General features: G+C 38.1%; 3 protein-coding genes across 9 annotated transcripts in view; 2 read left to right on the top strand and 1 right to left on the bottom strand.

The window, feature by feature from the left end:
- CXCL11 (C-X-C motif chemokine ligand 11) overlaps positions 1–9,630 on the top strand; it is a 36,135-nt gene extending 26,505 nt beyond the window's left edge. The window contains 1 exon segment of the mRNA XM_038582464.1: positions 9,544–9,630. Within this exon segment, the coding sequence (XP_038438392.1) occupies positions 9,544–9,630 (87 nt within the window).
- Positions 1–24,464, bottom strand: part of ART3 (ADP-ribosyltransferase 3 (inactive)) — a 180,777-nt gene that overhangs the window by 132,112 nt on the left and 24,201 nt on the right. The window lies entirely within an intron of this gene.
- CXCL10 (C-X-C motif chemokine ligand 10) lies at positions 10,672–12,191 on the top strand. The gene is given in 4 exon segments (NM_001010949.1): positions 10,672–10,732; positions 11,276–11,402; positions 11,626–11,715; positions 12,173–12,191. Coding segments are annotated over 4 exon segments (297 nt in total).

The raw sequence follows: 24,464 nt of genomic DNA on the forward strand, positions 1-24,464 counted from the left end.
GAATTAAGAGACAAACTAAAAAATACCTGTATAACACAAAAGATGGCAGTAACAGAAGAACAAAGACATAAAAAAGAACACATATTTAAAAAGATAGCAAAATGGAAGATATAAGGCCTATCTTCTTATTGATTACATTAAATAGAAAAGGACTAAACACTCCCAATCACAAGTCAGAGACTGGCAGAATGGATCTTTAAAGAAACAAGATCCAACTGCACACTTTTTCAAGAGACATAATTTAGATTCAAAGACAAAAACAGGTTTAAAGAACAGGAAAAAAATCATGCTACACATTAATAGCTACATTAATAGAAAAGAAGAAAATTGTTAGTAGAGGTAAAGAAAGACATTTCATAATGATTCAACAAGCCAAAGATTAAAAATAAGAATATAAGAAAAAATGTTGGAAGGTATCTACATTTCTGATAAAAGAACAATTCAGTAGGCTGATCAATAAAATCTGAGAGTTACCTACTTACATAAATAACAGGTTGCTGAAATACAAGATCTATTTGAGTTTTTTAAAACTACACTAACATCCATTTCTTAAAGAAATATAAAATTACATATTTTAACAATTAGAATACAGATTTCACAATTTGGGAAAAAGTAAATGTCTGTTTCCTCAAATAAATATCGTCTGTTTTAAAAATACTTAAAGTGGGATGCCTGGGTGGCTCAGTAGTTGAGCACTTGCCTTTGGCTCAGGTCATGATCCTGGAGTCCCGGGATTGAGTACCGCATCAGGCTCCCTGCATAGAGCCTGCTTCTCCCTCTGCCTCTGTCTCTGACTCTCTCTTGCTCTGTCTTGTCATGAATAAATAACTAAAATATTTAAAAAATAAAAATACAAGTACTTTAAAGTGCAGAAAAGGGAGGCTAAAAAGATGGCATAGTAGGAGGGCCCTAACCTTACCTTGTCTCACAGATACACCTAGTTAACACTAACATCATCAGCACAATCACCCAGAAAAGGATCCAAAGACCGGCAGAAAAAACTCCACAACTAAAAGTATAATGGAGGCCACATCAAAGAAGGTAAGAAGGGCAAAGATGCGGTTTGAGAGGAAAATGGACAGTGGCTTTCAATGGTAGAAAGGGAGCCAGTGGCGCAGAGAAAGACAAAAAACAGACTATCACACTGGGGAGCATGCAGGGGAAACACAAATCCCCAAAACATTTTGGTATAAAAGCAGAAGGGGCCAAATTTCATGAGTTCTTACAACCAGCTGGGCTCCAAGCCTGGAATTTTAAAAACCAGTAGGCTAGGCTCTGTGAGAGCCCTGAGGGCATTAGGAAGCAGAGAGTCCTGTCCTTAAAGAGACAGTGTGACAGCCAGCCAGCCCACCAAGATAGTGTGGAAGTAACAATTTGAAAAATGCTTGGGGCAAAGATGATGTGGTGTGTATATATAACATTCCATTTTATTTATATATGGTGTGTGTGTGTGTGTGTGTGTATATATATATCTACCATAATATTCCATTTTATTTACATATGATGTGGTGTATATATATACATATGTATATATATCTACCATAATATTCCATTTTATTTATATATATATTTATATATATATTTATATATATATATATCTAAGAGACAAATACCCACCATTTGCTTCGATGTGCATGGAACTGGAGGGTATTATGCTGAGTGAAATAAGTCAGTTGGAGGAGGACAATCATCAAATGGTTTCACTCATACAGGAAATATAGGAGTAGTGAAAGAGACTATAAGGGAAAGGAGGGGAACTGAGTGGGAAAAATTAGAGAGGGAGACAAATCACAAGAGACTCCTAACTCTGGGAAACAAAGGGTTGTGGAAGGAAAGGTGGGTGGGGGGTTGGGGTGAGTGGGTGATAGGCGATGAGGAGGGCACTTGATGGGATGAGCACTGAGCGTTACGCTGTATGTTAGCAAATTGAATTTAAATTTAAAAAATTTAAAAAATTTAAAAAGAAAAATTCTGGGGGCAAATGGGAGAGACAGTGATTTACCCATCTCAGAACATGGCCTGGAGAGGCAGGGATCATGGAGAGATCCCTCCAGTAACAAAGGAGCTGGCAGGCACCATTTCCCTCCACCACACCCCAGCATAAACACACAGCCACCAGCAGAAACCAGTGCAACAGTGACACTTGCTACCTAACTTGCTTACACCAAACCCCTGACCCTCCCCACACCCCTACACACACACACACTCCACTTCAGGGAATCTGCCCCTTCCAGTCAAGATCGCCTCAGTGGGGGTAATACAGGGCCCCTCCTTCAGAAAACTGGTACAAACTTCTCCAGAACCACATCTCCCAATCCACATCTTTTATGGACCTAGGTTCTAGGAGTAGCAGAGGCAGGTCTCATTCATAAGCAGGCCAGTGTACACTTGGTTACCTGGGCCTCCCCCTTCTTGGGCTCTCTAATAAATACATTTTTAAAATCCTTAAAAAAAAAAAAAAAATGAAGCCAGAGTAGCAATCCTTATATTAGAGAAAACAGACTTTAAAACAAAAACTGTAACAAGACAAAAAAAAGTACACTATACAATCATAAAAGGGACAATTCAACAAATAATAATTGAAAATATTTATGCACCCAACATAGGCTCACCCAAGAAAAGTAGGTAATAACAAACACAAAAGAAATAATTAACAGTACTATAATAGTAAGGGACTTTAACAATCTACTTACCTTAATGGATGGTTAATTCAAACAGGAAATCAACAAGAAAACAGTTGCTCTGAATGACACATTGGACCATATGAATTTAACAGATATAGTCAGAACATTCCATCCTAAAACAGCAGAATACACATTCTCCTAAGTGCATATGGGATATTCTCCAGAAAATATCACCTATTACGCCACAAAACAAGTCTTAAACTCAAAGAGATCAAAGTCATAACATACATCTTTTCTAACCACAACACTATGAAACTAGAAAACAAACCACAAGAAGAAAACTACAAAGGGTTCAAATACATGGAGGTTAAATAACATACTACTAAACAATGAATACATCAACCAAAAAATTAAAGAAATCAAAAATTACATGAAGACAAAAGAAAATGAAAACACAATGATTCAAAATCCTTGGGATACAGCAAAAGCAGTTCAAAGGGGTAAATTAATACCAACACAGACCTACATCCAGAAAAAAGAAAAAATTCAAAGAAACTAGAAAAAGAACAAACAAGGAAGAAATCAGACAGGGAGACAAACCATGAGAGATTCTTAACTATGGGAAAGAAACTAAGAGTTGCTGAGGGGGTGGGAGTGGATGGGGTATTTGGGTGACAGGTATTAGGGAGGCACGTGATGTGATGACCACTGGTGTTCTATGCAACTGAGCAATTATTGAACTCTACATCTGAAACTAATGATGTACTATATGTTGGCTAATTGGATTTACATTTTTAAAAAACTCCCCCAAAATAAAAGTTCAGGTCCATATAGCTTCACAGGCAAATTCTATCAAACATTTAAAGAAGAGTTAATAGCCACTCTTTTTAAACTATTCCCAAATAAATTAGAGGGAGGAAAACATCCAAATTCATTCTATGAGATCAGTTTCATCATACCAAAACCAGATAAACACACTACAAAAAAAGAGAACCATGGGCCAGTATCTCTGATGAACACAGATGCAAAGATCCTCAACAAAATACTAGCAAGCCAATTCTAGCCATTCATCATTATCAAGTTGAATCTGCTCTATTCATGAGATGCCAAGGGTGGATCAATAGTCACAAATCAATGTGATACATCACATTAATACAACAAAGGATGAGAAGAACCACATGATCATTTCAACAGATTTAGAAAAAGCATTTGGCAAAGTACAACATCCATTCATAATAAAATAGGTCTAGAGGGTACATACCCTGACATAATATAGCCCTTACATGAAAAATCTATAGCCAACATCATACCTGTGGTAAAAAAATGGACAGCATTTTTTCCCCTAACGTCAGAAACGAGGGGAAGAAAAAAAGAAACAAACAAGGACATGCACTCTCACCAATTTTAGTCAACATAGTACTGGAAGTCCTAGTCACAATAATCCGACAATAAAAAGAAAGAAAAGGCATCCAAGATGGTAAGGAAGACGTAAAACTTTCACTATTTGCAGATGACATGGTACTATAGATAGAAAATCCTGGAGTACCTGGGAGGCTCAGTCAGTTAAACATCTGCCTTCTGCTCAGGTCATGATTTCAGTGACCTGGGATCAAGCCCCGCATCGGGCTCCCTGCTCAGTGGGGAGCTTGTTTCCCCCTCTCTGTGCCACTTGCCTACTTGTGTGCTCGCTCTCTCTGTGTCAAATAAATAAAATCTTTAAAAAAAAATCCAAAAGAGGGAGAGGTGAGGGGATGGGGAGGATAAGGTAACTGGGTGATGTATTGAGTACTGGGTCTTAATTAAGACTGATGAATCACTGACTCTATCTCTGAAACCAGTAGTACATTATATGTTAACTAACTGAATTTAAATAATGTTTAAAAAGAAAAATAAATTAATTTTAAAAGAGGAAATTCTAAAGACCTCACCAAAAACAGCTAGAGCTGATAAGTAAATTCAGGATACAAAATCACTGTACAGAAATCTGTTGCGTTCCTATACACTAATAATGAAGTCACAGAAAATGAAATTAACAATTATAACTGCACCAAAAATAAAATTTCTGGGGATCCTTGAGTGGCTCAGTGGTTTGGCGCCTGCCTTTGGCCCAGGATGATTCTGGAGTCCTAGGATTGAGTCCCACATCGGGCTCCCTGAATGGAGCTTGCTCTCCCTCTGCCTGTGTCTCTCCCTCCCTCCCTCCCTCCCTCTCTCTCTCTCTCTCTGTGTCTCTCATGAATAAATAAATAAAATCTTTTAAAAAATAAAATAAAATTTATATGAATAAACCTAAAGATCTGTACTTTGAAAACTATAAACACTGATGAAAGAAGTCAGACATTCAGTGCTCATGGATTAGAAGAAAAATATCATTAAAATGTCTATGCTACCCAAAGCGATCTACACATTTAAAAATGTACTCCCTATCAATATATAAACAGTATTTTTCACAGAACTGGAAAAAATAATCCTAAAATTTGTATGGAATCACAAAAGACCCCAGAGACCCAAATCAATTTTGAAAAGACAGAACAAAACTGGAGGAATCACAATTCCAGAATTCAAGTTATATTACAAAGCTGTGGTAATTGCAACAGTATAGTATAACACAAAAACAGACATACAGACCAATAGAACACAATATAACACCCAGAAATAAACCCACAATTATATGGTCATTTAATCTTTAGTAAAGGAGAAAATAATATGCAATGGGAAGAACCCATTTCTTCAACAAATGGGTGTTGGAAAAACTGGGACAGTTACATGCAAAAGAATGAAACTAGGCTACCTTCTTACATCATATATAAAATAAACTCAAAACAGATTAAGAACCTAAACGTGAGATCTGAAACCATAAAAATCCTGGAAGAGAACACAGGCATTAATTTCTCTGAATTGGCTGTAGTAATATTTTTCTACATGTGTCTCCTGAGGCAAGGGAAATAAAAGCAAAAATAAATCATTGGAATTACATCAAAATAAGAAGCTTCTTCATAACAAAAAATACAAGCAACAAAACTGAAAGGCAACCTACTAAATGGGAGAATATATTTGTAAATGACAAATGTGATAAAAGCGTTAGTATCCAAAATATGTAATAAACTGATACAACTTGACACCCAAAAAACAAATACTCTGATTAAAATGGGCAGAAGAGTGGCATCTTGAGGGTTCACATGGATACTGGGATTTGTTTTTCCCTCTGCCTCTCTCCCTGCTTGAGCTCTTTCTCTCTCAAATGAATAAAAAATCTTTTTAAAAAAATAGTTAAAATGGGCAGAAGAGGGACACTTGGGTAGCTCAGTTAAGCGTCTGCCTTCAGTTCAGATCATAATCTTGGGCCCTGCATCAGGCTTCCTGCTCAGTGGGGAGTCTGCTTCTCCCTCTGCCCCTCACACCCCTTGTGCATTCTTTCTGTCACAAATTAAAAAATAAAATCTTTAAAAAAATAAACCAATAAATAAAATGGGCAGAAGACACCAACAGACATTTCTCCATAGAAGACATACAAATGGTAGGCTCCCTGCTCAGCAGGGGTTTGTGTCTCCCTCTCCCTCCGGGCATTAGCATTTGTCCTCACTCACTCTCTCCTCTCTCAAATAAATAAAATCTTACAAAAAAAAAAAAATCCTTAACATCAATCACTACAATGCTACAATGAGATATCACCTCACAACTATCAGAATAGCTAAAATTAAAAAACAAAAGAAACAACAGGTGTTCGCAAGGACATGGTACCCTCGCGACCACTAGTGGGAGCGCAAAGTGGTACAGCCACTGTGGAAAACAGTATGGGAATTCTTCAAAAAGAAAAGAACTACCCTAAGACTCAGTAATTACACTACTGGATACTTACCCAAAATTTACAAAAACACTGATCTGAAGGGATACATGCATCCTTATGTTTACTGCAGTATTATTTACAATAGCCAAATTATGAAAGGAGACCAAGTGTCCACCAACAGACAAAGATACACACACACACAAAATTCAGTATTATTTAGCCAGAATAATGAAATCTTGATATTTGCAACAACATGAATGGAGGTACACAGTATGATGCTAAGCAAAATAAGCCAGAGAAAGATAAATACTATAGGATTTCACTCATATGTGAAATTTAAGAAACAAAACAAACTAGTATAGGAAAAAAGAGACAAACCAAAAAATGGACTTTTAACAATAGAGAACAAACTGATGGTTACCAGAGGGGAGGCAAGTAGGGAAATTAATGAAATAGGTGATGGGAATTAGGAGTACACTTTTCGGGATCCCTGGGTGGCGCAGTGGTTTAGCGCCTGCCTTTGGCCCAGGGCGTGATCCTGGAGACCAGGGATCGAATCCCACGTCGGGCTCCCGGTGCATGGAGCCTGCTTCTCCCTCTGCCTAGGTCTCTGCCTCTCTCTCTCTCTCTCTCTATCATAAATAAATAAAAATTAAAAAAAAAAAGGAGTACACTTTTCACGATGAGCAATGGGTGTTGGTACAGAATTGCTGAATCATCACATTGTACTCCTGAAACTAATATAATGCTGTATGTCAGCTGTACTGAAATTAAAAACAAAAGAGCGAAAAAAATGCTTTGAAGTATATACATGTCTATGTGACTGTTTACTAACATTCATGCATATCTATATACATATGTGAATAGCAACTATATACAATAGCATTTTCCATTTTAGTATGAATTCCAGTATGAGATCCACCTTACCTTTCTGTTTAATTACTAAGGCACCCAAACTGATTTCAAATATGGCTTCAGCTATTTTAGACAGATAGAATGGAAATCAGAAATCCAAATCAAGAACAATATTCTCTCTAAAGAGGCAGCATAACAGTTATTAAGAACGTGGACTTTAGGGACGCCTGGTGGCTCAGCGGATGAGCACCTGCCTTTGGCTCAGGGCGTGATCCTGGAGTCCTGGGATCAAGTCCCACATTGGGCTCCCTGTGAGGTGCCTGCTTCTCTCTCTGCCTGTATCTCTGCCTCTCTGTCTCTCTTATGAATGAATAAAAAAAATCTTTAAAAAAAAATAAATAAATAACGTGGACTTTAGAGTTAGAATTACTGTGTTAAATGAATCATTATTTAAGGAGTAACTGAGTCAATAATCATAAAGCACTTCAAACATACCTGGCACACAATTTTTGCTATGTAATGTTTATTTAAAAAAATCAATTAAACAAGAAATATTTTTTCATTAATAACAGATATTTAGTCCCCTTCATAGGTAATCTGACTCAAACTCTATTTTGCTATATAGAGAGCATCTTAGCTGAGAATTTAGATACTAACAAAACTAAAATCACATTTTTTTTTAATGTTGGAACTGTTCAGAACCTCTTCCACCCTTGATGTCAGACATTTCTCTGAAAATACTGGCATTTTTACTCACAGTCTAATTTTTTTATTCTGCACAAATGGCTATGAGAGGCCCCCGTCACGTCCCCATCTCTCATAAGACTTTCCCCCATCAAATGAAAGTCTCTGCTGGATGAAAGTCTTCTGCATTCTATCAGTTCCTGCCTCATTTCCTTTCCTTTGGTTTTCACAGTTTCCCACAGCTAAGTCCCCTGACTTATTGACTTGAAAGCTTAGCCCTGGAATAGATTGAGTTGGTATTCAGCACTCCAGCAATTTTGGCCTGCCCCAAGCAACAACTCAGTGTTCTGATGAAAAACTTCCTAAATTTGAGGTTCCAAGTTTTATGTGTGCCCAATTTGCAGATATAGGCTTTTCTCTTGGTGTTTATGCCAAGTTTTAAATCAGTAAGTACAACTAAACTAGTTTAATCCTAGGATGGAAACTCAGTCTTTCCCCAGCCTATCTGTAAATTGTTGCAGCTTGGCTGACTATGAAAAGATCCCCCAGATATTTCCCTAGGTTCCAAGTATTCACCTGCATAAGATTTCCCATTGCAGTGTGATGCCTGCATTTCAAACAGCATTTCACCTTGGCTCCCCTGTTGCCAATGACTTGCAAAAAACAACCAGACTATTACATCGCTTGGATACTGGACTTCCACTGTTAGGCCCAACAAGTGTTACACAATATGGGTATCACCTGCTTCCTACTGTTGTTACCAGCTGTGAATAACCAGCTAAGTGCTACTGAATACTAAGAGACCAATTTTTTCCCCCTATTTGCCCAGTTAAAATTGTGCTAATTTCTGTTACCACTGCTATCAGTGTAACAACTAACACTTTTTATCCTTTACTTTGCATTTGACAATGTCTTCGAGCTGTATCAATGTTAAATCAACCTTTTTCCATCTTGTTCTCCCAAAGTCTCTATTCATGCCTCTTTTAAAATTTTTTCTTCAAAAAGGCAATCTTTTTTTTTTGCAATACCCTTATCATAGCTACTAATCCTTTTTTCATGCCACTCTAGATGTTACCTTATAATGTCTCATTGAGAGACTTTTCTGAAATACTCATAAATTGCTTACCACACAAACAGGAACCAGATTCTTTCACTAACAGAAATCAGATATCCAAATGAGTAGTGTTGTTCCTCAAAATAGTTATATATAGAAGACTCTTTAGCTATTCTAATGTTATGAGTGTTCAAAAACAGTTCTGGAATTCTTGAAAACTTGCCAGTTCCATATCTTTGACTTTGTCCAATAAGACCAAACCTGTTACTCAGAGTATTTGATCAAAGAGCAATGCTTGGCTAAATTACTATTTTCAAAAATTAAATTTATCTACAGAGGATGAAAAATTGCTATTACTAAAGAATTTTTAAAACTTTCTTACCCTCTGAAATTAATTGCAAAGTTTAAGACAAATGTAGAGAAAAAGCATCATAGGTAGACTAAATAGAACACAACCTTTGTACAACCTTACACAATTATCTCTAAGGTTCTTCCATACATAAAACGAAGTAACAACTTTCCTATTCCTATTCCTACAGGTTATTGTAGAGATTAAAGAGAGAAAACATGAAATCCCTGAAACCCATAAAGTGAATAAAGATCAGATATTTATGTTCATGCCTTAATGCTGTAAATAGAAAAATAAAAAATAGAAAAATAAAAAATGAGGTAAGACAGAGAAAGACAAAGACCATATGATTTCACTCCTTTGTGGAATTTAAGAAATTAAATTAAGAAATTTAAGAAACAGGGATCCCTGGGTGGTGCAGCGGTTTGGCGCCTGCCTTTGGCCCAGGGCGCGATCCTGGAGACCCGGGATCGAATCCCACGTCAGGCTCCCGGTGCATGGAGCCTGCTTCTCCCTCTGCCTGTGTCTCTGCCTCTCTCTCTGTGTGACTGTCATAAATAAATAAAAAAATATATATATTAAAAAAAAAAAGAAAGAAATTTAAGAAACAAATTTAATTTAAGAAACAAATGAACATGGGGAGAAAAAAGAAAGGCAAAACAAGAAAAAGACTCAACTATAGGGAACAAACTGAGGGTTGCTGGAGGAGAGGTGGGCAGGGACAGGGGATAAATAGGTAATAGGGATTAAGTAGAGCACTTGTGATGAGCACTGGATGTTGTATGAAAGTAATGAATCACTCAATTCTACACCTGAAACTGATATTATTATAGTCTATGTTAACTATCTGGAATTTAAACAAAACCTTGAAAAGAAAAAAAAAACTATTTAGGACTGATTTGAGGATTAAGTTTACATCTTTATTTTGCAGAAGGCCAAAGACAAGAATCAAAGTTTCACTTAAAAAGATTCATTAAATTTTTTTTCATTAAAAAAAAAACTTACATGGAATAAACTTCTGGTTTTCAAGAAATAGTTCATGTTTTGGAAAGCGAAACCTAACTCAGTGAAAAAAGGAGGTGGAGGGAAATTCCACAACTGAGAGTCACAATAAATACTAATAAACCTTTTGATTCTGCAACATGGGACTTCCCCAAGGGACAGGTTTTGCTAAGTCGACTGTAACGTTATCCAATCAGAGGTAGAGAGGGAAAGTGCCTTTGCAAATAAATACTGCATCCTAAGCCCACATTTTCTGAGACACTCAACTGCTTAGACTTTCTGAGCCTACTGCAGAGGAACCTCCAGTCACAGCATCATGAACCAAAGTGCTGTTCTTATTTTTTGTCTTATCTTTCTGACTCTGAATGGTACTCAAGGTAAGGAGCATGAAAGGATATTTAGTTTGTAAGGTCAGAAATCAGGCTCGGTATAAATTCTATAATTACAGGAATAGTGTATTTGCAAAGGTTTCATAGCCTACCTATAAATGAAGGGTAAATAAGCAGAGATTCTCTCTGGCCACAGATATACAGTCAGAATAGCAAATGGAATAAAGGAGAGAAGAAAGAAGAAAAGAGGAAGAGTAAAAGGATAGACAAAAAAAAAAAAAAATATATATATATATATAAGGGAATAAGGAAAGAGAGGATGAGACAAATACTTCCTTAGTTAACTCAGCTTAATTAACCATATGAATTGGGCCTCAAGGGTATGAATTTACATTTCATAAACCGCAATTCCTTTCTTTCAAATAATCAACTAATTAATCATTAAGAGCTGTGTTATAATGGGAATCTTTCTTGACTTATTCAAATGGCATGGGGATATTGGTTCTGCTTAGTAGGAGACAATCCACATTATATGCCTAAAATAAAAACTGCACTAACCTTTCCTGATGTACCTGTCTCTTTTTCCCACAGGAATACCTCTCTCTAGAACTATACGCTGTACCTGTATCAAGATTAGTGATCAACCTGTAAATCTAAGGTCCTTAGAAAAAATTGAAATGATTCCTGCAAGTCCATCGTGTCCACATGTTGAGATCATGTGAGTAAAATGCCATCTGAATATCACTTCCCTAGTTGTAATCATATATTAAATATATGACTATGATCACAAAATCAGTAAAGGGTTTGTAATGATTCTAAGACTTTTATATAACAAAAGGAACATCTAGACTGAAACCTAAATGTCTGGCCTAAAATCTGTATACTCTGTTTTATTGGTCCAAAACTGTTTTATGTATTTTCACTCTTACTTACTTCTACAGTGCCACAATGAAAAAGAGTGGGGAGAAAAGATGTCTGAATCCAGAATCTAAGACCATCAAGAGTTTAGTGAAAGCAATTAGCAAGAAAAGGTAGGTTTGCTGCACTTTGCAGAAGAACTGCTCTTTAAGAAATGTCAATTTTGGGAAGTCAGAAATATTTGCACTGAGTTTTCCTGTGGGATCCTTGGCTTGAAAGTGTGTTTACCACCAAGCCTGCCTCTACCTCTATTTATTTGTAAACTGAGATGTCATCTCCTGTAGTATCAAAAGTTACCCTACCTGTCTAGAAGTGTCAACCTTGAGGCAGAGCTTTAACTATTCAAGCAAAGCTACCAAATTTCCCCCAAGCCTTTCCTGGGCTTAAAAAAACTGCCCCTATAATCCACAATGACCATTTAGCAGCAGGAAATCTGACCACTTTGCCTAGGGACTTGGGGTTACCTATGAAATCAGAATGTTCCCAGCAGAACCCAGGCTGAAGCCATAGTTGAGTATATCACACTTTCACACTTCCTTTCTCTCTCTTTTTTCGTTTTTTTTTTTACAGGTCTAGAAGATCTCCTTGAACACAGACGCGTAATCACCATAGTACTGATAAAGATGGACCAGAAAGAGACTACCTCTGCCATCATTTCCCTGTATACAATACATGCAAGCCCTAATTGTCCCTGGATTACAGTTCTCCTAAAAGGTGACCAATCACCATCACCAAATTAGCTGCTACTACTCTTTGAGGGAGGTGAACGGTTGGTTCATCGCTCTGCCCTGCCAGTATAAGCCAGTATAAGCTATGCTGAGGTGCTACATTTTTAGTGAATGTACCAGATCCTAGCCCTACTACTGACACTTTCCTCACCTTTGCTATCTTGTAAATGTTACTAAGGGACATTTCCACCTCTAAGCTTATCAGAGTTCTCAGAACTTCTAAAAATTGTCATAATGCTTTTTGAATTAAAAATCTTTACTTCATAGGCTTCTACTGCTATCCTCCCAAGGGGCCCATATTCTTTCAGTGGTTATATGTACACAACTCCAAATACAAAGAGCCTAAAGAAATCTGGAAATGTATTTGAAAATATTATTACTTAATAAAAACCTACACAAAGTAGAATTCTTAGATGTACATGTTTCCTACTGGTTTTCAGTGTTTATGGAGTAACTTGTGTAAGTACCATACATGAATGTGCAATGAAAAAAATTTAGATATGTAATCTGCATGTTATATAAGATAAATATTCTGAATGTGTTTCAAAATAAAAATGCTGTGCTCTCTTGGAAATGTTAAGATTATGTAACAGTCAACATCAAGAATTAATAAAACAATGACTAAGACAAAGTAATCTAGTGGGTCATTTGAATGGGACATGTATTTCATAAAAGAATCCAATAGGTAGAAAACAAATGAGTTTGAAAATTATCATATTCTTTCCAACTGCAGTATTCTGAAAGGCCCATCATAAAAGACTCCTTCAGAACTGATATGGCCTAACAGACTTCGCCTAAGCTTCAGACCCTTATATGCAAATGTCTACAAGACATCTCCCCCTGAATATTCCACAGAAACATCAAACTCCAAAATATCTCAAATTCCCCTCTCCCCCAGATCTAGTTCTCCTCCTCTATTCGATGGTCTAGTTTAACAGCACTAGCATCCACTTACTTCCCCAAACCAGAAACCTGGGATAATTCTACATTCCTTCTCCCTCACCTCCCATAGCCAATTAGTCATTAAGGAAATATTTGCAATGCATTTATAGTTGGCAAATTAGTAGCATCTAGAATATATAAAGAATTCCTATGAATGAAATAGGAAAAGACAGACAACTAAATGAAAAATGGAGAACAGAAATAAATGAATAGGAATTATACAGAAAAAATGCATGCTGCACAAGCTGAATATAAAAAGTATTCAACATCACTAATAATCAGGGACATCTACATTCAAATCATATTGGGATACCATCTGATACCACCAAACTGGCAAAATTCTTTAAGCTGGATAACTACCAACTGATAAGAAGGTTGTAAAGCAATGAGGAATACCCCTCTACTGCTGGTGGAGGAAGGAAAGGAGAGGAAACAGCTTTAACTGCTTTGAAACCAACTTGGTATTCTTATAAAATTTAACACGTGCACACTCTATGTCAAAGCAGTACTACTACTATGTATACACCATAGATAAATTCTTCTTGCATATGACATATATGAGAGAATGTTTTAGCAATATTGTTTATAACAGCAAAACTCTGGACACAATCCAAATGTCCACAAATGGAATGGGTAAGTAAATTATGGTATCTTAATTCCATGAAATATTATACAACAGTGGAAATAAATAAAAATAACTATGTACATCAACAGGGATGAATCTCAAAAGTAGTCTTGCACAAAAGAAGCATGCCACAGAAAGTATATGCAGCATAGTTCTCCTTACTATGAAATTTTAAAACAGATAAAAAACCCTGGATTTAGGAGTGAAGACATACATAAACATATATAATGAAAACAATCAAAACTGAAGGAATGACTTCCATAAAATTCAAGATGGCAATTACTTCAGAAGGCTAGAAAGGAATGCAGTCAGGGAGGGGCACATAAGAGGCTTCTGAATTACGGTAAAGTTCTATTTTTGAATAGATGGCAAGCCTTAGGTGGCGAGTACATGAGAATTTGTTCTTTAATCTGTATCTACAAATTTTAATTTTTCTGAATACATGAAAGACCACAAATGCATGGAAATTAAACAACATGCTACCAAGGAATGGGTCAACCAAGTAATCCAAAAAGAAATTTAAAAATACATGGTAACAAATGAAAATACAACAGTGCAAAATCTTTTGGATGCAGCAAAAGTGGTCCTAAGAAGAAAGGATATATAGCAATACAGGCCTACCTCAAGAAGAAAAACTTCAAATAAACAGCTTAACCTTAAACCTAAAGGAGCTGGAAAAAGAACAACAAATGAAGCTTAGAATCAGTAACAAAAATAATAAACAGTAGAGCAGAAATAAATGATACAAGAATTTAAAAAACAAATAATAGATCAATGAAACAAGGAGCTGATTCTCTGAAAAAATAAATAAAATTGATAAATCTCTAACCAGACTCATCAAAAAGAAAACAGAAAGGACCCAAATAAACAAAATCACAAATGAGAAAGGAAAAATAACCAACACCACAGAAATTACAAATGATTATTAATAAAGTATTATGAAAAACTATGCCAACAAATTGGACAACGTAGGAAAAAATGGATAATTACCTAGAAACACATAAACTATCAAAACTGAAACAGGAAGAAACAGAAACCTTGAACAAACCCATAACCTGCAAAGAAACTGAATGAGTAATCAAAAATCTCCCAACGAAAGTCCAAGACCAGACAGCTTTATAGGCAAATTCTACAAAACACATGCAGTAAAATATATACCTATTTTTCTCAAACTATCCCAAAAAATAGAAAACAAAGAAAAACTTCCAAAATCACTCTGTAAGGACAGCAATATCCTGATTCCAAAATCAGAGAAACACATCACTAAAAAAGAGAACTACAGGCCAATATCCTGATGAACACAGATGCAAAAATTCTTAATACAGGCAAACTGAATTCAACAACAGATTACAAAAATAATTCAACACGATCAAGTGGGTTTTGTTCCTAGGTTGCAAGGGTGAATCAATATTTACATATCAATCAGGGTGCTTGGGTGGCTCAGTTGGTTAAGGTTAAGCGGTTAGGCATCTGGCATCTGACTATTTTATTATTTTTTTTTATTTTTTTATTGGAGTTCAATTTGCCAATAAATAGCATATCACCCAGTGCTCATCCTGTCAAGTGCCCCCCTCAGTGCCTGTCACCCAGTCACCCCAACCCCCCCCCACCTCCCTTTCAACTACCCCTTGTTCGTTTCTCAGAGTTATGAGTCTCTCATGTTCAGTCATCTTCAATGATATTTTCACTCATTTTTTCTCCTTTCCCCTTTATTCCCTTTCACTCTTTTTTATATCCCCAAATGAATGAGACCATATGTTTGTCCTTCTCCGACTGACTTATTTCACTCAGCATAATACCCTTCAGTTCCATCCACGTTGAAGCAAATGGTGGGTATTTGTCATTTCTAATGGCTGAGGAATATTCCATTGTATACATAGACCACATCTTCTTTATCCATTCATCTTTCGACGGACACTGAAGCTCCTTCCACAGTTTGGCTATTGTGGACATTGCTGCTATAATCATTGGGGTGCAGGTGTTAAGCGTTTCACTGCATCAGTATCATTGGGGTAAATCCCCAGCAGTGCAATTGAAACAATACCTATTCTACTAAAGCTGTTTCAAAAGATAGAAAGAGATGGAATACTTCCAAACTCGTTCTATGAGGCCAGCATCACCTTAATTCCAAAACCAGACAAAGACCCACCAAAAAGTATAATTATAGACCAATATCCCTGATGAACACAGATGCAAAAATTCTGAACAAGATACTAGCCAATAGGATCCAACAGTAGGAGGAGGAGGGGCAAGATGGCAGAAGAGTAGGGTCTCCAAATCACCTGTCCCTACCAAATTACCTAGAAAACCTTCAAATTACACTGAAAATCTATGAATTCGGCCTGAGATTTAAAGAGAGAACACCTGGAATGCTACAGTGAGAAGAGTTCGCGCTTCTATCAAGGTAGGAAGACGGGAAAAAAGAAAGACACAAAAGGCCTCCAAGGGGGAGGGGCCCCGCGAGGAGCCGGGCTGAGGCCGGGGCGAGTGTCCCCAGGACAGGAGAGCCCCGTCCCGGAGAAGCAGGAGCTGCACCAACCTTCCCGGGCGGAAAGGGGCTCGCAGGGAGGCGGAGCAGGACCCAGGAGGGCGGGGATGCCCTCGGGCTCCCGGGGACACTAACAGACACCTGCGCCCCGGGAGAGTGCGCCGAGCTCCCTAAGGGCTGCAGCACGCACAGCGGGACCCGGAGCAGCTCGGGGGGGCTCGGGGGCGGCTCTGCGGAGGGGGCTGCGGGGCGGGAGCGCAAATCCAAAAGCGCAGGCCCCAGAGCACAGGGCGCCGGGACACAGCCCAGGATCCGGCCTCCCCCGGGACAGGCAGAGGCCGAGAGGGCCCAGGACAGCAAGGACACTCCTGCCTCGAGCTGAGCAAATGAGCGGCCCTGCCCCAAAGCCTCCAGGACCTGCAGACCAAGAGCTCAGTAGTTCCTGCAGGAGCGGACTCCAGGGCTCCAGAGCTGGCCCCGCCACTGGGGTTGTTCCTCCTGTGGCCTCACGGGGTAAACAACCCCCACGGAGCCCTGCACCAGGCAGGGGGCAGAGCAGCTCCCCCAAGTGCTAACACCTGAAAATCAGCACAACAGGCCCCTCCCCCAGAGGACCAGCTAGATGCACAAGTTCCAGAGGAAGTCAAGGGACTTAAAGTATACAGAAGCAGAAGATACTCCCCCGTGGGTTTTTTGTTTTTTGTTTTTGTTTTGTTTTGCTTTTTTATTTGCTTCCCCCACCCTTTTTTTCCCTTTCTTTTTCTTTCTCTTTCTCTTCTTTTTTTTTTTTCTTCCTTTTTTTTTTCTCTTTCTCTTTTCTTTTCTTCATTCTCTCCTCTCTTTTTCTCCTTTTCCCAATACAACTTGCTTTTTGGCCACTGTACTGAGCAAAATGACTAGAAGGAAAACCTCACCTCAAAAGAAAGAATCAGAAACAGTCCTCTCTCCCACAGAGTTACAAAATCTGGATTACAATTCAATGTCAGAAAGCCAATTCAAAAGCACTATCATACAGCTACTGGTGGCTCTAGAAAAAAGCATACAGGACTCAAGAGACTTCATGACTGCAGAATTTAGATCCGATCAGGCAGAAATTAAAAATCAATTGAATGAGATGCAATCCAAACTAGAAGCCCTAACGACGAGGGTTAACGAGGTGGAAGAACGAGTGAGTGACATAGAAGACAAGTTGATGGCAAAGAGGGAAACTGAGGAAAAAAGAGACAATTAAAAGACCATGAAGATAGATTAAGGGAAATAAACGACAGCCTGAGGAAGAAAAACCTACGTTTAATTGGGGTTCCCGAGGGCGCCGAAAGGGCCAGAGGGCCAGAATATGTATTTGAACAAATTCTAGCGGAAAACTTTCCTAATCTGGGAAGGGAAACAGACATTCAGATCCAGGAAATAGAGAGATTCCCCCCCTAAAATCAATAAAAACCGTTCAACACCTCAACATTTAATAGTGAAGCTTGCAAATTCCAAAGATAAAGAGAAGATCCTTAAAGCAGCAAGAGACAGGAAATCCCTGACTTTTATGGGGAGGAGTATTAGGGTAACAGCAGACCTCTCCACAGAGACCTGGCAGGCCAGAAAGGGCTGGCAGGATATATTCAGGGTCCTAAATGAGAAGAACATGCAACCAAGAATACTTTATCCAGCAAGGCTCTCATTCAAAATGGAAGGAGAGATAAAGAGCTTCCAAGACAGGCAGGAACTGAAAGAATATGTGACCTCCAAACCAGCTCTGCAAGAAATTTTAAGGGGGACTCTTCAAATTCACCTTTAAGAAGAAGTTCAGTGCAACAATCCACAAAAACAAGGACTGAATAGATATCATGATGACACTAAACTCATATCTCTCAATAGTAACTCTGAATGTGAACGGGCTTAATGACCCCATCAAAAGGCAAAGGGTTTCAGACTGGATAAAAAAGCAGGACCCATCTATTTGCTGTCTACAAGAGACTCATTTTAGACAGAAGGACACCTACAGCCTGAAAATAAAAGGTTGGAGAACCATTTACCATTCGAATGGTCCTCAAAAGAAAGCAGGGGTAGCCATCCTTATATCAGATAAACTAAAATTTACCCCGAAGACTGTAGTGAGAGATGAAGAGGGACACTATCTCATACTTAAAGGATCTATCCAACAAGAGGACTTAACAATCCTCAATATATATGCCCCGAATGTGGGAGCTGCCAAATATATAAATCAATTAATAACCAAAGTGAAGAAATACTTAGATAATAATACACTTATACTTGGTGACTTCAATCTAGCTCTTTCTACCCTCGATAGGTCTTCTAAGCACAACATCTCCAAAGAAACGAGAGCTTTAAATGATACAATGGACCAGATGGATTTCACAGATATCTACAGAACTTTACATCCAAACTCAACTGAATACACATTCTTCTCAAGTGCACATGGAACTTTCTCCAGAATAGACCACATATTGGGTCACAAATCGGGTCTGAACCGATACCAAAAGATTGGGATCGTCCCCTGCATATTCTCAGACCATAATGCCTTGAAATTAGAACTAAATCACAACAAGAAGTTTGGAAGGACCTCAAACACGTGGAGGTTAAGGACCATCCTGCTAAAAGATGAAAAGGTCAACCAGGAAATTAAGGAAGAATTAAAAAGATTCATGGAAACTAATGAGAATGAAGATACAACCATTCAAAATCTTTGGGATGCAGCAAAAGCAGTCCTAAGGGGGAAATACATCGCAATACAAGCATCCATTCAAAAACTGGAAAGAACTCAAATACAAAAGCTAACCTTACACATAAAGGAGCTAGAGAAAAAACAGCAGATAGGTCCTACACCCAGGAGAAGACGAGAGTTAATAAAGATTCGAGCAGAACTCAATGAAATCGAGACCAGAAAAACTGTGGAACAGATCAACAGAACCAGGAGTTGGTTCTTTGAAAGAATTAATAAGATAGATAAACCATTAGCCAGCCTTATTAAAAAGAGAGAGAAGACTCAAATTAATAAAATCATGAATGAGAAAGGAGAGATCACTACCAACACCAAGGAAATACAAACGATTTTAAAAACATATTATGAACAGCTATACGCCAATAAATTAGGCAATCTAGAAGAAATGGACACATTTTTGGAAAGCCACAAACTACCAAAACTGGAACAGGAAGAAATAGAAAACCTGAACAGGCCAATAACCAGGGAGGAAATTGAAGCAGTCATCAAAAACCTCCCAAGACACAAGAGTCCAGGGCCAGATGGCTTCCCAGGGGAATTCTATCAAACATTTAAAGAAGAAACCATACCTATTCTCCTAAAGCTGTTTGGAAAGATAGAAAGAGATGGAGTACTTCCAAATTCGTTCTATGAGGCCAGCATCACCTTAATTCCAAAACCAAAGACCCAACCAAAAAAGAGATTTACAGACCAATATCCCTGATGAACATGGATGCAAAAATTCTCAACAAGATACTGGCCAATAGGATCCAACAGTACATTAAGAAAATTATTCACCATGACCAAGTAGGATTTATCCCTGGGACACAAGGCTGGTTCAACACCCGTAAAACAATCAATGTGATTCATCATATCAACAAGAGAAAAAACAAGAACCATATGATCCTCTCAACAGATGCAGAGAAAGCATTTGACAAAATACAGCATCCATTTCTGATCAAAACTCTTCAGAGTGTAGGGATAGAGGGAACATTCCTCAACATCTTAAAAGCCATCTACGAAAAGCCCACAGCAAATATCATTCTCAATGGGGAAAACACTGGGAGCCTTTCCCCTAAGATCAGGAACACGACAGGGATGTCCACTCTCACCACTGCTATTCAACATAGTAATGGAAGTCCTAGCCTCAGCAATCAGACAACAAAAAGAAATCAAAGGCACTCAAATTGGCAAAGAAGAAGTCAAACTCTCCCTCTTCGCCGATGACATGATACTCAACATAGAAAACCCAAAAGTCTCCACCCCAAGATTGCTAGAACTCATACAGCAATTTGGTAGCGTGGCAGGATACAAAATCAATGCCCAAAAATCAGTGGCTTTTCTATACACTAACAATGAGACTGAAGAAAGAGAAATTAAGTAGTCAATCCCATTTACAATTGCACCCAAAGGCATAAGATGCCTAGGAATAAACCTAACCAAAGAGGTAAAGGATCTAAAAAAAAAAAAAAAAAAAAAAAAAAAAAAAAAAAAAAAAAAAAAAAAAAAAAAAAAAAAAAAAAAAAAGAGGTAAAGGATCTATACCCTAAAAACTATAGAACACTTCTGAAAGAAATTGAGGAAGACACAAAGAGATGGAAAAATATTCCATGCTCATGGATTGGCAGAATTAATATTGTGAAAATGTCAATGTTACCCAGGGCAATATACACGTTTAATGCAATCCCTATCAAAATACCATGGACTTTCTTCAGAGAGTTAGAACAAATTATTTTAAGATTTGTGTGGAATCAGAAAAGACCCCGAATAGCCAGGGTTTTTAAAAAAGAAAACCATATCTGGGGCATCACAATGCCAGATTTCAGGTTGGACTACAAAGCTGTGGTCATCAAGACAGTGTGGTACTGGCACAAAAACAGACACATAGATCAATGGAACAGAATAGAGAACCCAGAAGTGGACCCTCAACTTTATGGTCAACTAATATTCGACAAAGCAGGAAAGACTATCCACTGGAAAAAAGACAGTCTCTTCAATAAATGGTGCTGGGAAAATTGGACATCCACATGCAGAAGAATGAAACTAGACCACTCTCTTTCACCGTACACAAAGATAAACTCAAAATGGATGAAAGATCTAAATGTGAGACAAGATTCCATCAAAATCCTAGAGAAGAATACAGGCAACACCCTTTTTGAACTCAGCCACAGTAACTTCTTGCAAGATACATCCACGAAGGCAAAAGAAACAAAAGAAAAAATGAACTATTGGGACTTCATCAAGATAAGAAGCTTTTGCACAGCAAAGGATACAGTCAACAAAACTCAAAGACAACCTACAGAATGGGAGAAGATATTTGCAAATGACATATCAGATAGAGGGCTAGTTTCCAAGATCTATAAAGAACTTATTAAACTTAACACCAAAGAAACAAACAATCCAATCATGAAATGGGCAAAAGACATGAAGAGAAATCTCACAGAAGAAGACATAGACATGGCCAACATGCACATGAGAAAATGCTCCGCATCACTTGCCATCAGGGAAATACAAATCAAAACCACAATGAGATACCACCTCACACCAGTGAGAATGGGGAAAATTAACAAGGCAGGAAACCACAAATGTTGGAGAGGATGCGGAGAAAAGGGAACCCTCTTACACTGTTGATGGGAATGTGAACTGGTGCAGCCACTCTGGAAAACTGTGTGGAGGTTCCTCAAAGAGTTAAAAATAGACCTGCCCTATGACCCAGCAATTGCACTGCTGGGAATTTACCCCAAAGATTCAGATGCAATGAAACGCCGGGACACCTGCACCCCGATGTTTCTAGCAGCAATGTCCACAATAGCCAAACTGTGGAAGGAGCCTCGGTGTCCATCGAAAGATGAATGGATAAAGAAGATGTGGTCTATGTATACAATGAAATATTCCTCAGCCATCAGAAATGACAAATACCCACCATTTGCTTCAACGTGGATGGAACTGGAGGGTATTATGCTGAGTGAAGTAAGTCAATCGGAGAAGGACAAACATTATATGTTCTCATTCATTTGGGGAATATAAATAATAGTGAAAGGGAATATAAGGGAAGGGAGAAGAAATATGTGGGAAATATCAGAAAAGAGAGACAGAACGTAAAGACTGCTAGCTCTGGGAAACGAACTAGGAGTGGTAGAAGGGAAGGAGGGCGAGGGGTGGGAGTGAATGGGTGACGGGCACTGGGGGTTATTCTGTATGTTGGTAAATTGAACACCAATAAAAAATAAAATAAAATAAAAAGGATCCAACAGTACATTAAGATTATTCACCATGACCATGTGGGATTTATTCCCAGGAGGCAAGGCTGGTTCAACACTCGTAAAGCAATCAGTGTGATAGACCATATCAACAAGAGAAAAAACAAGAACCATATGATCCTCTCAACAGATGCAGAGAAAGCATTTGACAAAATACAGCATCCATTCCTGATCAAAACTCTTCAGAGTGTAGGGATAGAGGGAACATTCCTCAACATCTTAAAAGCCATCTACGAAAAGCCCACAGCAAATATCATTCTCAATGGGGAAAACACTGGGAGCCTTTCCCCTAAGATCAGGAACACGACAGGGATGTCCACTCTCACCACTGCTATTCAACATAGTACTAGAAGTCCTAGCCTCAGCAATCAGGCAACAAAAAGAAATCAAAGGCACTCAAATTGGCAAAGAAGTCAAACTCTCCCTCTTTGCAGATGACATGACACTGTACACAGAAAACCCAAAAGACTCCACCCCAAAATTGCTAGGACTCATACAGCAATTTGGCAGTGTGGCAAGATACAAAATCAATGCCCAGAAATCAGTGGCATTTCTATACACTAACAATGAGACTGAAGAAAGAGAAATTAAGGAGTCAATCCCATTTACAATTGCACCCCAAAGCATAAGATGCCTAGGAATAAACCTAACCAAAGAGGTAAAGGATCTATACCCTAAAAACTATAGAACACTTCTGAAAGAAATTGAGGAAGACACAAAGAGATGGAAAAATATTCCATGCTCATGGATTGGAAGAATTAATATTGTGAAAATGTCTATGGTACCCAGGGCAATTTACACATTTAATGCAATCCCTATCAAAATACCATGGACTTTCTTCAGAGAGTTGGAACAAATCATTTTGAGATTTGTGTGGAATCAGAAAAGACCCCAAATAGCCAGGGGAATATTAAGAAAGAAAACTATATCTAGGGGCATCACAATGCCAGATTTCAGGTTGTACTACAAAGCTGTGGTCATCAAGACAGTGTGGTACTGGCACAAAAACAGACACATAGATCAATGGAACAGAATAGAGAACCCAGAAATGGCCCCTCAACTCTATGGTCAACTAATATTCGACAAAGCAGGAAAGTCTATCCACTGGAAAAAAGACAGTCTTTTCAATAAATGGTGCTGGGAAAATTGGACACCATATCAGAAGAATGAAACTAGACCATTCTCTTACACTATACACACAAAGATAGACTCAAAATGGATGAAAGATCTAAATGTGAGATAAAATCCATCAAAATCCTAGAGGAGAACACAGGCAACACCCTTTTTGAACTTGGCCACAGTAACTTCTTGCAAGATACATCTATGAAGGCAAGGGAAACAAAAGCAAAAATGAATTATTGGGACTTAAGATAAAAAGCTTCTGCAAAGAAAAAGAAATAGTCAACAAAACTAAAAGACAACCTACAGAACAGGAGAAGACATTTGCAAATGACATATCAGATAAAGGGCTAGTATCCAAGATCTATAAAGAACCTATTAAACTCAACAGCAAGGAAACAAACAATCCAATCGTGAAATGGGCAAAAGACATGAACAGAAATTCCACGGAGGAAGACCTAGATATGGCCAACAAGCACATGAGAAAATGCTCTGCATCCCTTGCCATCAGGGAAATACAAATCAAAACCACAATGAGATACCACCTCACACCAGTGAGAATGGGGAAAATTAACGAGACAGGAAACAAAAATGTTGGAGAGGATGTGGAGAAAGGGGAACCCTCTTCCACTGTTGATGGGAATGTGAACTGGTACAGCCCCTCTGGCATCTGATTCTTGATCTCAGCTTAGGTCTTCATCTCAGGATCAGGGATTCAAACCTCACATTGGCTCCAAGCTGGAATGGAGCCTACTTAAAAAATCTTCAATCAAATCAATCCATGTGATACTCCATGTTAGTAAAAAAAAAAACAAAAAAAAAAACAAAAAAACAAAAAAACCATTTGACCATTTTGATAGATACAGAAGAAAGCATTTGACAAAATACATCGATTTAAGATAAAAACCCTCAACAAAGTACAGTCTGAAGGAACATATCTCTACATTATAAAGGGCTTATGTGAAAAACTCGCAACTAACATCATCC

This window comes from Canis lupus, chromosome 32 (assembly GCF_011100685.1).
Source record: "Canis lupus familiaris isolate Mischka breed German Shepherd chromosome 32, alternate assembly UU_Cfam_GSD_1.0, whole genome shotgun sequence".
Classification (NCBI taxonomy): domain Eukaryota; kingdom Metazoa; phylum Chordata; class Mammalia; order Carnivora; family Canidae; genus Canis; species Canis lupus.